Source organism: Ochotona princeps, chromosome 14 (assembly GCF_030435755.1).
Source record: "Ochotona princeps isolate mOchPri1 chromosome 14, mOchPri1.hap1, whole genome shotgun sequence".
Lineage (NCBI taxonomy): Eukaryota > Metazoa > Chordata > Mammalia > Lagomorpha > Ochotonidae > Ochotona > Ochotona princeps.
The window spans coordinates 62,607,788-62,625,045 of record NC_080845.1 but is presented as its reverse complement, the minus strand read 5'-3'; the positions used below and the strand labels follow the sequence as shown (position 1 = coordinate 62,625,045).

The window sequence follows — 17,258 nt, the reverse complement described above, 5'->3', positions numbered from 1 at the left end:
GGACGCCCTGGGGAACAAGGGCCCATTGATCCAAGGGTTGGAAGAGCCCTGCTCTACCCCTCACCGCCAAGGCAGTGGTCTGGCCACTGCATTAAGGGGCCCCTCTGGTCCCAGAGAGGGCTGCTGCCTCACCAGGCTGGGGGCGGGGCACCCCCACGCCATTTCTCAGGCAGGAAAACCAGGGCTCAGGAAGCGGGAAGCCAAGACACAAGATGGCCCAGGTACAGGGTGACCGGGTGGACCCTCACCGGAGCGCTGCTCTGGACAGGCCTGCACCCCCAGGGCCAGCCCCAACATGGGAAAATAAAAACAGGACAGCGCCATTTCAGGTTAGTTCCTGGTTCCTTCTTATAGATTGAAAGTGTCCGTGGCGGGGGCGCTTCACAGGTGGTCTGCTTTGCTCAGGACCATGCAGCCAGCATGCCCGGGGTCCGGTGGCCTCCAGGTCGGGCTGGACCCGCCCCGGCGGAGGCGGAGTTGGGGTGTGGGGGCGGAGCGGCCGCGCAGCCGGGACCTGAGGCCGGGGCGGAGGCGCGGGCGCGCTCAGGCGGAGGAGGCGGCCTGGAGGCCACACCATGGACTCAGGGCCCGAGGAGTATGAACTCAACGGAGACCCGCGTCCTGGCTCCCCCGCCGCCTCGGTAAGACCCCCGCGCATGCGAGACCTTGGCCAGCCCTGCGGGCAGCTGTGCACGCCACGTAACGCAACTTGGGCTGGCGGCTGCCCGACCCCTCCGGGAGCGAACCGGGACTGAACTTGGGTGGGCTACGGCCTCTCGGGGGCGAGGGAGAGGCGCGGGATCCTGGGCTGCTGCTGCTGCAGCGTGCGCCCCTGGCCAAGCGCAGAGGTCTCCTTCAGCAGCCTTCCCACCTCCCGCGCGGTTTCCTGCGCGCCCGAGGTGAGCAGAGCCCAGCACAGCCAGCCTCTGGCTGCTGGCCAGCGGCGGGCAGACAGCGACGTCAGCCGGTGACCACACGGTCCAAGCCTGCCCGCGGGAGAACCACTGTGCTGAGTTGTCTGTGAGAAATCTCACGCCTTCAGGCTGTCCATCCACAGGCCCCGAGCCTGTCCCGAGCCCGCTCTGGCTCCAGGAAGGGCTGGCAGAGGCCTCTGTCCCCCACCTCGGAACTGGGGTACCTCCTCCTGTCCTCCTCCCCTCCTCCCCCAGTGCTGGTTCTGAGGCTGAATCTCCATCCCAGGACCCATGGGTTCCCAGGGCTTGACCGTCTCCATCCCAGGACCCGTGGCTGTCTCCACCCCCCAGGACCAGTGCACTCTCTAGGCCTTGGCATGGCCTTCTGGCTTGTTGACTTTTGAACATTCCTTCCTTTTCCCACCCTGGTGTGGGGGGTGGAGACTGGCAGTCCTTGGAGATTTTCCGGATGTCCTAGTGCTGCGGGTCACAGTGGCCAGGTGGTGACTCCAGGCCTCAGCTGGTGAGGGAGGTGGGGACTGAGCTTGGAAAGCCCGCAGGCAGCACAGCCACACAGTGCCTGTCACCTGGGCAGACGTGAGGTCCAGTTGTCACACACGGACGGCCAGCCAAGCGTGGGAGACGTCAGGGTCTGCCTGCCTGGTGGGTGAGCACTGTGGAGCTGGGCATACCCCTGGTGTGTGGGCTTGGGAAGGTCACCTCCCCTGTCTGGGCCTTCTGCAGTGGCCTTACACAGGGGCTAGAGCTGACCCTTGGCCTGCCTCCAGGGCATGGGGCAAGGCAAATCAGATCACAAAGGGACAGGTGGCTCAGGAGCTGTTTGAAAGGAGGGTGCCAGGCCCCACCTTTGCTCTTGCCCAGCTGTGCCCTCAGCACTGCCTCTGCTCTCCTGGGCAGGCAGCTGGGTGGGCGGGTGTTCTGGGCATATGTCAGGCCATGGGAGGGAGATTGGAGGGGAACTGCTTGGAGTGAGGGGTCACAGTCTAGGCTTTGAGGCCAGAGAGAGGATGCTACAGCCCTTTCTGGCCCTGCCATCCCTACCTGCACCCAAGCTGCATTCAGACAGCAGCCCCAGCCCTGGGCGGGGAGGGAACGGGCATCCCCAGGGGGCTGGCAGGCTGCTGTGGATCAGGGAAGGCTTAGCGTGGGAACAGCATCTGAGCAGAGGGAACAGCAGGGCACCCCTCCCCAGGCTGGAGAGTGGGGAGCCTGGGGGTATATCCCTCTGGGAGAGTCTCTGTTCCCAGGTAGAGGTTTCCTGGGGAGGTTGCCAGCCTCCAAGGCCGCTCAGTCTGATCCACTCACCTGCCTGATGCCCCGCATTGTCCCCTTCCCACCTCAAGCCCTGTCCTGCTGTTTCTCGGGCGCATCGTGCCAGCACTGTGGGCCTCAGTTCCTCATCTGTGAAATGGGGATGATAGCAGCACATTCCAGCAGTCAGTGAGGGCAGAGGTTGCCGCCTGGAGGGTGCTGGGAGTCAGGCCCGGCACGTGACAGTGACATCATGGTAACTGTCCGCACGGAGCCTGTCTCCCAGGGTGACACCAGCAGTGGGTCAGCAAGGGCCGCTCTTTCCCCAGAGAGGGGCCTCCGTGGACTCTCACGTCCAGTGAGGCCCTGTGGCTTACCTGGGTCAGGGCTGTGAGACAATCTGCACCCACATTGCCTCAGCCTGGGGCCGGCTGAGTCCTATTGGGGCGAGAGGGCAGGAAGCCCCATGAACAGCCCCCACAGAACTGGTACCGCCTGTGGTGGTAAACATCAATTTCCACTTGGAGATGGTCCACAGCCATGGCACGCCTGGGGCATCCCTGGGCACTGGGCACAGTGGAAGGTGAGACCTTACAGCAGGAAGTTCGCACACAAGCTGAGAGAACCCCCCCCCCCCGTGCCAGCCTCACCATTCCCTGACCCTAACAGCCCCCAGGGCGAGGCTCCTGGAACCACAGCTCAGTCACACGCTCTGGAGAACAGGGTGCCACCCTGTGCTCTGAGTAGCCTGACCATGTGTGCCCGCAGCTGCTGGGCGTTTTCCTGTTTTCCTCACTTCTGCTTTCCTTGCGGGGTCTTGGCCAAGTCCTGATGTTGACGCTGCCGTGGACTTGAGGGCCTTTCTGCTCAGTGCTGTGCCCATAGGAAATGGGTCTGCCCTGCCCCACCCAGCCTTGCCAGCCCTGGCCCAGCTTCTGTGGGGATGCCGCTCCCCGCGGGGCCTCCCGCCAGGCACACAGGCCTAATGCTGGAAGATGTTTGGGTGCTTACCTTCCAGGTGGCTGGAGATAGGGGGGACATGGTGACAGCATGGGACTCAGAAAGGTGGGTTCCCTAGCCCCCCACCTCCAGCCTGGTTGTGGGACCCACAATAGGTTGTTTCAGCCGAGCTGAGCCTGAGGCTGGGCTCATGCCCTGGGCAGGTCCTAGCCCCCGGGGTAACAGAAGGACTCAGTTCTAGGTCTTCCAATTTCCATGATGCCCAGCTGGTGACCTTGAGGGCCGGGGTCGCTGAGCAGACAGTGCTGGAGTCCAAGGAAGAGGCACATGGGTGCCAAGGCCTGCTCAATGTGAAAGAGCTGTGCCTGGGTGGCCGTTTCTGCCCTTGTTGCTGTCTGCAGGTGCAGCAGCCCTGAGCTGGTAGGGTTTGCTGGGGGGTGGAGTCTAGCAGTGGGGAGACATGGAGGAATCTTATCTTATTGCTGTCCCCTGCCGTGGCCCTGGATGGCTCTGGTGCCATCTGAGTCCCTGGCTGCCTTACTGAGGAGACTGAGGCACAGAGCGGTCACCTGCTGGCTGCTGGTGTGGGCACATGGGCCACCACCGCTCCCAGCCAGCCCCAGTCCATGCAGGCCTTGGACAAGGACAGCTGCTGTGGTTGTGGCTCCCCAACCTCCACCCTGTCTGTTCCCAGGCAAACCTTGATGGGGATGGGCCGCCTGGCTTAGTCCCTTCTGCTCCTCCCGCCTGAGCTGGTGTGCTCAGCTCGTGGTCCTGGGATTGTACCCACTGAGACTACTTGTCCACAGGAGGAAGTGTGGGCCCTGCCGCCTTCTTCCCAGCCCAGCTCCTGGTTGCTGCTGAGGTTCAGGAGAAGTCCCTCTGCCTCTGATGAACATTAACCAGGGGCTGTGTTCCCTCAAGTACCGGTGCCATGGCGCTGTGTTCTTGGCAGTGGGTCAGGCCCAGAGAGCTCCCTGGCCCATGGCGCTGGGGCCACCAGCCACATTCCTTGGGACTCCTCTGTGTAGACGTCACCTTCAGGTTCCAAGGGTACTACAGGAGGCCTGCATATGGCCCCACTACCAGCCTGCACAAAGCCTCCTCCAGGGCCCTGGCTGGGGTGGACATGAATAGTTTGTATCCTGTGGCTTCAGGGCACGCACAGGCCTGGGCTGCAGTGCGGGCCTGCTCCTTCTTCAAGGTCTCCCAGGTCGGTCCTAGCTAAGTCTCAGTTTCCTGGTCTGTAGGATGGGAGAGTGACATATGCTGTCACTCAGTGGATGGGTGGCTTTCCACAGGGGCCTGAGATGTGAGGACAGGGAGCCTGAGGGAGTGAAGGGCATCCGCTGTGTGGTCCAGGCTGTGGCTGACCCCAGGCACAGGCCTGCAGCCCAGCTGTGCTGCTTATCATGGGGTAGGTCCAACAGGAAGCAGATGGCCGGAAGAGCCAGAAGCAACCTCACGGCAAGGGACACTGCGTAGCTAGGGCCCACCTCCACTGACCCCTGCGGGCAGTGGTGTCATTCAGCAGGACTCTGGTCCCCAGGGCCTGGGGTCAAACCCCAGGGCAGCCCTCATTTGTTCCGTGGCTCCAGAATGGGTAGCCCCTGCACCAAGCCTCAGTTGCCCACCTTGGCACGCAAACAGTGGGTCCACAGACCCTGTGGTTGGGGGAGCCGAGAGCTGGGGCTATGCTGTGCTGCACGGCCGCAGGCCCCTGAGACCAAGGACTCAGGGCTCTGCAGTCTTTGCCAATGGCCCGCGACTGCCAGGTCTTCCAGTGACTCACAGAGCCTTGGATGAAAATGAATTCTTCCCCTTGCCAGAGAGCACCATAGCTAGCCTGTGCATTTGTGTGTGCCTGGGTCGTGTGTATGTTTGTGTGTTGTAGGTGTGACTGTGTGGGCATATGTGTTCAGGACGTGCACACGCATGAGAAGGCACTGTGTAGCATGGGTATTCATGTGTGTACATTGTATGTTGTGCTGTGTGCATACTTGTGAGTAAATTGTGTGTTTCTGGATTTTCATGCACGTGTAACTATAGGCACATGTATAGGTATACATGCACACGTGGGTTATATTTGTGCGTGCCTGTGTGTTTCTATGGCCATGTGTGTGTGTGTACTTTATTTGTGTGTCATGTAAGCAAAGTGTAGTTTGTATGTGATTGTGTGGGTGTGTTTGCCTTTGCGTGTAGATGTGCCCACAGGTAATGTCTCCTCAGAGGGTGGGGACTCCCCACAGCGTGTGCACCTGTGTTTTCTCTCACCATCAGGTCCTGGGGTGGGGACCAGATGGGCATTAGAGTGGCTTCGAGCCATGGCGCTTGGGCACTTCTGGTTTATGCAAGTAGGAGCAGGTGCCCACAGTGGAACAGCAGCCTCCAGCCAGGGTGTGGCCAGCCAGGTGGCTTTGTAAGGACTAAGGACAGAGCTGGGGCTGCACTTGGGGTCAGGCTCAGGCTCCTGAGGGGAGGGAGCAGCTGTGCCCTGGGCGTGGGGGAGCCCCAGGGTCCTAGGGGCAGCAAGTTTGGCGAGCGTTGGGCTCCTCTGTGTCTCTGTGGCCCTCAGGCGACCATGAACTTTTTTTGTGTGTGTGTGGGTTACTCAGATTTTGATTACATTAATTAATAAACTTTATTTATCTATAACCTGATTAGAATATGCCAGATGAGAATCAATATTATACAGTTTTTTACATAAAAAAACTTTACATCTGTACCATATACATTTTATCTATCTGAAAACATTTTCTCCATTCACTGTTAATACGGAATGCTTGACAAGCTTGTCTTTAACCATCCGAGCACAATTCACAGTATGAATACACTTCTACTAAATCTGACCTCTGCAAACCATACCAGATTCGAATATATTCAACATTCAATTCTGTACTTAGTGTAAAATTCTCCATGAAGCCCAGCCAGCCACCCTAAAGAGAAACCAAACCAAAACAAACAACAAAAAAACAACCAAACCGGCCACCTACGTTCATTTTGCAGCAATTCAAGTTTCAGTCCTTCATTTCAGTGGCTCATCTTGAAAAGCCCTAGAAGAGTTTTATTACAGACAGTTGTCAGGAGAGTTATTCTCTTAGTTTTTGTTTTGTATTCCTTTTCGTGATCCTGACAAGCTACAACAGCATCCAGGCATGCCCAACCCTCAAAATTACCACCCCCTCATTAAGGCAAAACCAAAAATCCCACAAAACATACAAGACAGCAAGTTCAACCAAAACATTTAGTGCATCTGACAAAATATTAGGGGTGTTTTAGCAAGTAGGTAAGAAAACAAAGCAATAAGCCGGTGCAGGAAGGAGTCCGTGTTTACGACTTTATAGTACAGACCTGCATTTCCGTGCCTTTTCACACAAGGATGAACACCGGTGTCTCAGGCAGCCTGAGCACAAAAATCAGAATACCACAGTTGCTAAATATTTATTCTTCCATGAACAATAACTCTTCTTCCTGGGCTTTCTGAATTAGAAACATTTTGTCCTTCCAAATACAGCTCCCCTGAGTTGTACTCCTTGTAGTGGTTCTGTCTTTACATCTGTCTAGTTCTTTGGGTAGGTTTCAGTTGTACCACCTGCCCTCACCGGGTGGGATAGGGACAGGCCGGGGAGCATAAACTGACACTTTTTAAAAAAGCTTTCTGTTTCCCCCAACACACAGACTCCATCCCGTTTTTAACAGGGATTGAGGTGTTTGAAGTTTACCAGTAGCCTTCAGGCCTTGCTAAAGCCAAGCCCTGGCCCCCCATCTGTTCTGCAGAGGTTACCCCTGGTAATTTTCCTTGTCAGTACTCGCAGCCCAGATAGTAGCAGCCAGATCCCTGGGTCTGCCCCTCCCTGCATCTTTCATGAGTCCAGAAACAGGAGCTCCTGGAGTGGCCCCAAGAGGCTGCCCGTGCACCAGGCCCTAGGCGCTGCCCGTGCTCTGACCAATGTCCCAAGTGGTTTCTGTTCAGGAACTGCCACTTGGGTACTCTTGCACAGAAGGCCAGGATGAGGGGGCAGTAGATTTGTCCCAGGTGCCTGGGGAGGGGCACAGTGGTGCAGCCTAAGATGGGGGCTGCCAGGCTTGGTCAGGAAAGAAGCTGGGGCAAGAGAGACAATTGTGTGCTGCTAGGGGAAGTCTTGGGAGGCTTCATGGAGGCAGTAGCCCACACTAGGGCCTCAGAGCATGGGGGTATCTGACAGTGGGGCAGAGGGCCTGGCCAGGCCCCCCTTGACCAGCTGGACTGGTGAGCTCTGAGCGAAGTGGAAACTGGCCTGGAGCGTTGGGTGGGGGCTGGGAGTGCCCCCAGGGCAGGGGATGATGTGGGGCCAGAAGTGATGAGAACTTTCCTTGAGGTGGAAGGAGCAGCTGAGCCCAGGCCTCTGCTGAGTGCCCACTATGTGCCATGGATGCCCAGCAAGGTGGCCGGGTGTGTACAGTCGTTCAAGGATGGGATATGGCCAGGGTCGGTCAGCCAGGAAGAGCTGGTTTCAAGCACTGGCCGGTAGTGTTGTGGGGGAATTCGTCACTTCCCTTCTGGCCAGCTGCTGCCTGCGATAGCCGGTCCCAGCGAGAGGGGAGGCTTGCCAAAGGACAAGGGTGCCCCCCCCAGCCGACCCCCACAGCAGGAGGGCAGGGCCCTGTCCACTGGCCTAGCTGTCCGTGTCTCCTGCCTCTCCAAAACCTTATTCTTAGGAAGTTTAGAGAGAGCCAGCATGTAAGTGAGCACTTTCCCCAGGTCTGGGCGTGGGGGGTCCCCACCCTGGCCCCTGACCGCCCTGTTCTCCACAGCCGTCCCGCTGGGGCTGGAGGCACCAGCCCATCAATGTGAACCACTATGCCAACAAGAAGAGCGCGGCCGAGAGCATGCTGGACATCGCGCTGCTCATGGCCAATGCGTCACAGCTGAAGGCCGTGGTGGAGCAGGGCCCCAGCTTCGCCTTCTTCGTGCCCCTGGTGGTCCTCATCTCCGTGTCACTGGCGCTGCAGATTGGTGTCGGTGTGCTGCTCATCTTCCTTGGTAGGTTCCCCGGGCGCCCCTTGCCCACCCCTGAGGGCGGGTGCCACCCTGCTGCTCTGCTGCTCCCCCTTCCGGGGCCACCTGGGTCAAGGTCATCACACTAGGGATCTTTGGTCACCTGGCTCTCCCTGCTGCTTTTGCTGGCCCTGGTGACCATCAGCAGCTGCCCTACAATGAATTCAGAGTAGCTGAGTTACCCAGGAGGGGAGTGAGGGACCCTCATGCACTGTCCCCCAAAAAACCCTCCCACTGGACGGTGACCAGCCCTGCAGCCCTGCTCTGCTGCATGCAAACCCTGAGCCTGGCTGCTGCCTCCAACTTTGGTCTCCGCCAGGCTAAGACCTGGGGGTCTGGACCTCAGATCTATGGTAGACAGAGGCTGGTAGGGGGGCGGGGCTGATCTCCCCTCCTGCTACAGAGAACCAGGGACCCCCTGGCTGCCCATGCCCAGCTGTGAGAGAGAATGTGGGCAGCTGGGGGATCTGGAGGTGCAGGGCAACACTGCGGTTAGCCTGGCGCAGAGCAGTTTCCCATCTGGGAGGGCGTGAACTCTGGCCCCTGACCCACTGGGATTCCATTCATGGTGGAGACAAGGGGCTATGGAAGGTGGGGTACACACACTGGACCGGGCCACCCCCCCATTGCCAGATGAAACTTTCCTGGGTGTCAGTGCCCCATCTGGGGTCCAGGCTGCCTGAGTACCACCTATTCCTCTCTCACCCATAGTCAAGTACGACCTGAATAACCCAGCTAAGCACGCCAAACTGGACTTCCTCAACAACTTGGCCACGGGCCTGGTGTTTGTCATCGTGGTGGTCAACATCTTCATCACAGCCTTTGGAGTCCAGAAGCCGTTGCCAGATACAGCACCCCGGCAGTAGGTGAGCCATGATGGCCAATGGCGGGGGACTCTGGGGTGTGCCAGCATCCACCAAGCCAGTCCTGCCCCAGCACTGACTGCCTGGGGTTTCAGTGGTCTCTTGTGGTTGGCCAGACTGCTGACGTACCGGTGAGCTCACACAAACATGAGATTTGGGGGCTCCCCTCCCCTCCTCAGCCCCACTCTCAGGCAGAGCCCCCTCCCACCCCGAGCTGCCCTACATCTCTTTTCTTTCTGGGCCTTGCAAGGTTTGCATTTGCTTCCTGCTCTGAGATGGACCCTGGCTGTAAGTGGGGCAGTTTCAGACTGAGCCCTTCCTTGGATGCAGGAGGCACTCACACCATGCTCAGCCCTGCCGCCAGCAAGCACCTGCCAAGGGACGCTCAGGGCAAGCACAGGAGCCAAAGGCAGGCCCTGGTGGCTCAGTCCATGTGGCCGCAGGCCAAGTGCGCCCCTCGGCTCCTTCTGTAGGTAGGCATGCCTAACAGATGACATCACAGCAGGGAAGATATGAGCCTGCTGTGCTCAGGTCAGGGTGCCTGTGTTGGGGAGGATGGCAGAGCCAACCCTCCAAGTGGCCACAGTGGATACTGGGAGGCAAGCATGCAGCTGCACAGCTGGGTTGAGAGTGCCTGGCTCCCTGGGCACCATGCCATGCTAGATGAGTTACACAGTTACACAACCCCTGGTGTCTTGACCATGGAGCCTTAATGGCAGGACCTGGGCAGCCCCACGTGGCATTTATTGTTGGCTGCCTGGTTGCCGCTTGGGTTGTGGTTGAAGTCGCCTCCTGCAGAAGCCTGGTGCCAGCCTCTCTGTCCCTCATAGCTTGACCAGGCCTCTGCGTGTCCTCAATGTCAGCCTCAGGTGCCTCAAGTGCCATTCGCCTGCCAGCTGGGAAGAGGGCCCAGGCTTGTGGGTACATGGCCTGCATCCTTGGAGACCCTGCAGTGCCCTCAGGGTCGTCCTCGGGGTGAGGGAGGGTACTGAGCTGGAAGCAGCAATGGCAGAAACCTGGGCCCCATCGGTGGCTGTGGTCACAGATGCCTTGGGGCCCGACCTTTAAGTGCTGGTCAAAGGCATGCTGTGTTCATCGCATTATCAGAGGGGAGCCTGAGACTGGGAGAGCCGAGAGATGCCCCCCAGCCGACAGGCTCTTACCCTGGAGTCTGAGTGTCTGCTGGACCCCAGTGGTGCAGGCTGCTTGCCAGGCAGGCTCGGGAACCCATCTGGATCCTGCTGTTCATACCTCTTCCACCCACCTTTCAGAAGCCTGGATTGTGCCTGCCCAGCAGTCCGCCCACCCAGCCCAGGTGGTCACCGAGCTCTTGAGGCGTCCACTTATGGTATACAGCGCTCCCCAGGACCTCTCGTGCCCAGGGCCCAGCTGCTGCTCTGATTGGACGGCGTGCAGGAAGCCATCATGGTGTGTGGGGGCCAGCAGGAGGCCCAGAAGCTCAGAATTGGAAAGCTCCAGAGATCTGTGTCCAGACATGGGTCACGGCCCCCCTGGAGACACACAGCAGGTCCATGGACAGGCCAGACCAAGGGCCCCGGCCAGCCACTATCTCAGGACATTCCTGAAAGATGAGGAGCTCTCCCTGCTCCCACCGGTTCACCAGCATCCCCCGCCTCCAGGGAGGCCTGCTCCCATCTTCCCCTTAAGCCTCAGTGCCTGGGCTTGGCAGCCATCAGGAGGGAGCCGAGCCCAACATGTGCCCCCTGGCAGTGCTGGGCAGAGCCTCTGCCCTCTACTCGGCAGCCAAGCACCGCCCTCCCCATTTCTAATCAGAAATGATGAATAAAACCGCCACTCCTCCTAGGTGGCCTCCATGTGCCCCAACCCTTGTGGGCAGCCATAGGCATGGGAGCCTTCCCCACATACACTTTGTTTCGGAGTGTTGCATGGGGGACCTGGGGACAGGAGGGTGAGCTGGAGTGCTGCTGTAATTGAGTTATCTCAGATGCCCAGAGACTCCCTTACACGTCTGATAGTGCCTCGCCTGGGTTCCTGGCTGTCTTGCAAGTGCCTGTTTAGAGGTACCCCTTCCACCCAGCCACAGGGTCAGAGCTAGGGAGACCTGCAGGGCACTGTAGGGCGAGGGCACATGGGTTCTTCGCTGGCCCAGCCCCAGCTGGCAGCTCAGTCCTGATCCACATAATGGGGACCCTGTGGGCCTCACCACCCTGCCCTGGTACCCTGGTGCCCTACTGTGCCAGTTAGAGCAAAATAGGATCAAATAGAGCCTGGCCCAGGCTCCCCACACTCACCCCCTGGCCACCTGCACAGCAGATTCTTGCTCCTCTTTGGACTTCTGTGGTACAAAGTGAAGCAGTTCCAGGACTTGGGAACCAGGTGCCTCCTTGCAGGAGCCTAGAGGGCAGTCTGGAGTTTGAGGTCTCAGGGCCCTGGCCATCTGTTTCTGGGTCTCCTCTGCCTGGAGCAGCAGCGTGAATGAAGAACTGGGGTGGGGAGGCAGCCATGTTGGAATGCCCAGGCCCTGCAGCCCCTGGCCTGGACAGGAGTCACATGTGGAGCCTGCTCTGTCCATTCCATAGGAAGTTCCTGCTCTCAGCAATCATTCCCGGATGTTGAGGTCCTGGTCCCCCTCTTGCCTCGTCCATGAGTCTGATGCTCCCCCAACAGCAGGGTCTGGTGCAGGGACATTCTCCATGGGAGGAGGTCAGCTGATGGCCAGTCTGGGAGCCACCTGCTCTGCAGCCCTCATGCAGTGGAAGCCCAGCTCCTAGGCCCAGCCTTTAAATCTTCATTCTCTCCTACATGTTTCCTTTCCCAGACCCCAGCAGCCAACTTGTCCTCCCCACCACACCTTCCAGCCCATCCCTGCATCTCAGCTTGTGCTGGCCCTTGGGGGCCTTGGGTGGAGCTGGGGTCAGTCCTCCAGCCTGGCTTCCCACTTTGCCTCTGCATCCTCTGCAGGTGCCCCCACTTGGCCCCTCTAGGAGATACCTCTCACAGGCCTTTACTCTTCCACAAAGCCTTCTCCCATTTTCCTGCGCTGCCTCTGGCTGGCTGAGCTGTGGGCCCTGTTTTCCTCCAACTCCTTCAGGTAATTAGGCACATCTTCACTCCTGCCCTTAGTGTATGTGGCTGATCCTTGCTTCCTGGCTTTGCTTTGGACTAAAGGGAGAGGTGGGCCTTTGGCTCAGTGGTTTAAGATGCTGCTTGGGACACTATATCCCATATTGGAGTGCCAGGGTTCAAGAAGGCTCCACTTCTAATTCCAGCTTCCTGCTAAATGCACGCCCTGGGAGGCAACCCGTGATGACTCAAGTTGCCTTCTGGGAAGCCAGATTGAATCCTGGATACGTGGCCCACCCCAGCTGTTGCAGGCATTTGGGGAATGAACCAGCAGTTGGAAGCATGCTCTCTCTCTACCCTCCCTGTCCCACCTTTAAAATGAATAAATACATAAATAATAAAGAGCTGCAGGTTGAAAGTAGGAGAAGTTATTCTGAGAGATGTTTGTAACTGTGGAGCCATATGGTTCCATGGCTTTCGTCTCTCAAAGCTTTATCGTAGGAAATAAGAGCTCCATTTGGCTAGAGGAAGCGCCCCAGTCTGAGTCTAGGCCATGGATGTGGGTCCCCCATCCTGTGGCTGCAGTGGTTGGGATGACAGCAGTGAAAGTGATAGATGGGGCTGGTGCCATGGCTCAACTGGCCAATCCCTCACCTGCCAGTGCCAGAATCCCGTATGGGCGCTGGTTCACGTCCTGGTTGCTCCAGCTCCCATGCAGCTCCTTGCATATGGCCTGGGAAAGCAGTCAAGGATGGCCCAAAGCCTTGGGACCCATACACACATGGGAGACCTGGATGGGGCTCCTAGCTTTGGCTCAGCTCAGTTCAGGCTGTCATGGCCCCATTTGGGGGGTGAACCAGTGGATGGAAAAATCTGTCTCTCCTCTCTGTAAATCTGACTTTGCAATAAAAACAAATCTTAAAAAAAAAAAAAGTGAAAGACATCTGATGGAGTTTCACAGTTGGTGAAGGTGACATGCTTGTGTAACACAAACACTTAGTGAAAGTGATATGGCAGGTGCCTGGGTGAAGGTGACACCTTCTGAGGGAACACAACACTTGGGCCAAGGATGTAAACTAGGGTTGGACCTTTATGACACAGCAAGTAAGCTGCCATTTGTGATTCAGAATCCCGTATATCAGTGCTGGTTCAAGTTCCCACTGCTCAACTTCCTCTCTAGCCCCCTGCTAATACCTGGAAAGGCAATGGAGGATGGCTCCAGTGCTTGGGCCCCTGCACCTGGGAGGCCAGCATGGAGTTCCAGCTCCTGACTTCACCCTGGCCCATGCCTGGCTACTGGAGGCACTGGGGGAGTAAATCACCAGATGGAAGACTCTTTTACTGGTTACTGAATAAATATATAAAATCATCTTTAAAAATGGTGTGTGTGCCAGTATGCGCAAGATCTGGCACAGGGAGAGGTTCTGTTGGAGGAGCTTGGGAAACTCCTCTGTTGGGACACAGTCCCTACAGGTGAGTGCAAGAACCATGAGAGGGAGCAACCCAGACCAGGCCAGAGGAAGATACCCACCATCATACATATGGCATAGGTGGGGGGCAGACCAGGCTGAACCCTTTCACATCACCCGCTGGAGAATCTGAGCACCAGAATAGAGTGTGGGTCAGGCCAGGTTCGGTCGTGACACAAACCAGTGCTCATTACGGAATGCCAAGGTGGGGTGAGCTGTACTAGATGCGGTCGCAGCACCAAAACAGCACACATGACAATCAGGGAGGGAGGGGGCAAAGCCGGCAGGGGAATGTGGGTTCCCACTGCTGGATAGCCACTCCCACTGGAGAGCATGAATTGGGATGGGGGCAGACCAGACCAGGCAGGGCTACAACACCTGTGGGCCTCAGGTGAGCTAGATCAGGGAAGGGCTAGGCTGGGCTGACTGTTCTTACTGGTGCAAGCAAAAATTAGAGTGGGTGAAGGTTGGTTGGGCTTTGCTGCAGCATCAGCTGGCAGAGGCTGGCACTGGGGGCTTAATCTGTCCAGTTAAACTCCAGAACCACCTGGAGAGTGCATAATCAGAGTGGGAGTGGCCTAATAGGGAGATAGTGGGCACCTCCCTCTTGGGTTACTACTTCCACTGGAGAGCATGAAAACCAGGACGGGAGGCAGGGAATGTGGGCTAGACAGAAAGGCACTTGCCAGTATGTGTGTGGGCTGGATAGTAGGGTTGGTTGGGTTGAATTAGGCTTCAACGTCCATTGACATGTATGAGAGCTAAATGGGATGTGGGACAGACTGGACCAAGTCTGCAGTACATACTGACATGCATGGGAACCAGGGTAGGGGGCAGGCCTGGTAGGGATTTGGGGTCGCCCGGACTAGGCCGCAGCTCCCACTGGTTTGTGTGAAGGCCGAGTATGAAGTGGGCAGGATCTGGTTGGACTATAACACCCATTGGTTCGAGTGGAAGACAGGGCTAGAAACAGAACTGACCCCAGCAATTGCAACGACCAGCATGTGCATAAGCTGATTGTGGTGACAGACTGTGCCAGACCCTGGACTGGCAAGCACACATAAGAATCAGGTCTGGGGGCCCGGTGGCAGCGTGGCCTAGCGGCTAAAGTCCTCGCCTTGAAAGCCCCGGGATCCCATATGGGCGCCGGTTCTAACCCCGGCAGCTCCACTTCCCATCCAGCTCCCTGCTTGTGGCCTGGGAAAGCAGTCGAGGACGGCCCAAAGCCTTGGGACCCTGCACCCACGTGGGAGACCCGGAAGAGGTTCCTGGTTCTTGGCTTTGGATCGGCGCGCACCGGCCCATTGTGGCTCATTTGGGGAGTGAATCATCGGACGGAAGATCTTCCTCTCTGTCTCTCCTCCTCTCTGTATATCTGACTTTATAATAAAATAAATAAATCTTTTAAAAAAAAACACTGGTGTTCATGAGGGCCCAGGCCACAGGCCACCTCACAGCCACCTGTCACACTGTGGTGCTAATGAGGGCCCAGGCCACAGCCCACCTCACAGCCACCTGTCACACTGTTGGTCCTGGGTAAAGGACAACCTGATGATTTGGGACAGAACAGCCACCCCCTCCAGAGCCCTTGAGTTGGTAGTCCTGGGTGTACCTTTGTGGGAAGTATCGGTCAGTGAGGGGCTCCCACCAGCAGAGAAACAGTGGGGACCGGGGACAGGGGCTGTGGAGTATTCTGAAGGCAAGTGTGATATGGGAGGATGTTGGAGGGGTAAGGGTGTGTAGGCTAGCAGGGACAAATGGCCACATGCACCCAGAACCCGGAAGCTCAGCTGTGAGTTGCTTAACACAGGGTGATGAACATGTTGACTCCTCAGGCTCAGGGTCGGCTTAGGGTACGCCGACACTATGTTAATGGGGTTTCACTATTTCTGGTTTTTGCTAGTCAGCACCACTGGGCTGAGCTCTCTGACCCCTCGCAGATGACCTTGCCAGTGTCCACTGGGGCTGCCACTCTTGAGATCTTGTCTGTCACCTGGGGACTCTGCCTGCAGGTCTGCCCAACGGCAGAGTCCTGGTCACAGAGCACAGTCCTGGATACCTTTCCTGTGTGGACGGTGTGAGGGTCCATATGGGGCACAGCCTTCAGCACCTGAGGACAGCTGTCAGGTCCCCTGGGGTCCTGTCACAGATGAGCTTCGGTCTTCTAACCCATAAGGTGGGTGTGAAAATGGTGCCCCTTTCCAGGCACAGTGGTGTAGGACATGCCCCTGATGAGAAGGCCTGGCTCTGGGAAGTCCAGGGCCAGGTCTCAGGGCTCCTTGGATCCTACTTTTCCAGTATGTCACCTTCACCCAGGCATCTGTCACTTAGTGTGTGCTACCTCTCCCAGGCGTGGTGTCAGATGCACTAACATAACAGTTAGCTCACAAAATTGCTGTGGGACTGGGGCTCCACCTAGTTGTGCTGCTCTGAGCTATCCTAGGGGAGGGATCCTAATTCACAGATGGACAAACTGAGGCCCAGCAACTCAGAGGTGGAGGAGTCAGTCGGATGTTCCTGGGGGCTGTCCACAAAGCCGCCCTCATCCCGGGGTGGTGGCTGGCATGCCAGCAGGTAGGACAGGAGGTGGCTGTGTGGTGACGAGAAGGCCCTATCCCTGAGTGCCCGCTCTGCTTCCCAGCTCTGCATGCTCCAAGATCCTGGGCTGCAGCAGAGTCCCTCCTGGGAGGCCTGGCCCATCAACAGTGTGGGGCCTGCCAGAAAACCTTCTGGGAAAGCATCCACGAACCTCTGAAAACTCCCTGCAGAAAGCGCACACTCATGGTGATCTTGCGGGCTGGCAAACAATCTTATTTCCCCACAATCAGGCCAGTGGGAGAGGGACCTAGCCCTGGGGTCTTGTGTCCTGCATGTGCTGTGACTATGCATGTAGTATGTATGTGCACATGTGTGTGTACATGTGTGTATTTGTGCACATGAGCAGAGCCCTCTGAGCTGCCCCCTTGCCCCACGTCAGCCCCTTGGCTGTGGTGCGGTCTTCGGCTCAACCTCAGCTTCCCCATCCAGGAAGTGACGACAGTGATGGGTCCCTTTGGTGGGGAGGGTCAGTGTGACCACTGGCACCAGGCTGGCACAGTTGGTGCCCACCATTGGGCCACAGAGAGGGTCTTAGAGCAGATTTTGAGGCCAACAGAAACGAAGGCTGAGCCAGCTCAGCCAAGGCACCAGGGTGCGGTCCCTGATGGGCAAGAGCCAGGACCAGGATGTGGAAGGCTCAGTGCAGCTTTTCATTTTCAAAGATTCTGGGGCCACCTGGATCCATCTCCACCTGGGAGGGGTGGCCCTCGTAGGTGACAAGGACTTAATGCTTAATCTTGCCACAGGCTCTGGCTGTGGCTGTGCTTGGCACGGCCGGCACCCAGCCCCTAGACTTGTACAACCTCAGCCTCTGACTCTTTGGCCGCCCTGATTCCTCACTGCTTCTCACCCCCAGCAGGCAGTTTGTGGCCCTGGGGGTCCTGGTGGGTGGGGATGACCATTCCCAGCACACAGTGGCTGTCCATATGGGGAGCAGCTGAGACCTTGGGGGCCCAGGATGAGACCTGGTATGGAGGGGTCTCCTTGGACGGTCAGGGGAGGGGAACAGAGGAGGACTGACCCAGGCTCAGACCCAGTCCACACTGGCTGAGGCCCCAGGAGTACTGTGCCCTCTTGGGAGCTGTTTTCCTTTTGGGGG

General features: G+C 57.8%; 1 protein-coding gene across 1 annotated transcript; it reads left to right on the top strand.

Annotated features, from left to right (window-relative positions):
- The first annotated feature begins 500 nt into the window (after positions 1 to 500).
- Positions 501 to 10,870, top strand: NINJ1 (ninjurin 1). Its single transcript, XM_004598821.2, has 4 exons — positions 501 to 641; positions 7,941 to 8,169; positions 8,896 to 9,050; positions 10,319 to 10,870. The coding sequence occupies exons 1-3, from the start codon at positions 576 to 578 to the stop codon at positions 9,048 to 9,050; spliced, it is 450 nt and encodes a 149-aa protein (XP_004598878.1). The 5' UTR covers positions 501 to 575; the 3' UTR covers positions 10,319 to 10,870.
- The last annotated feature ends 6,388 nt before the right edge of the window (positions 10,871 to 17,258 follow it).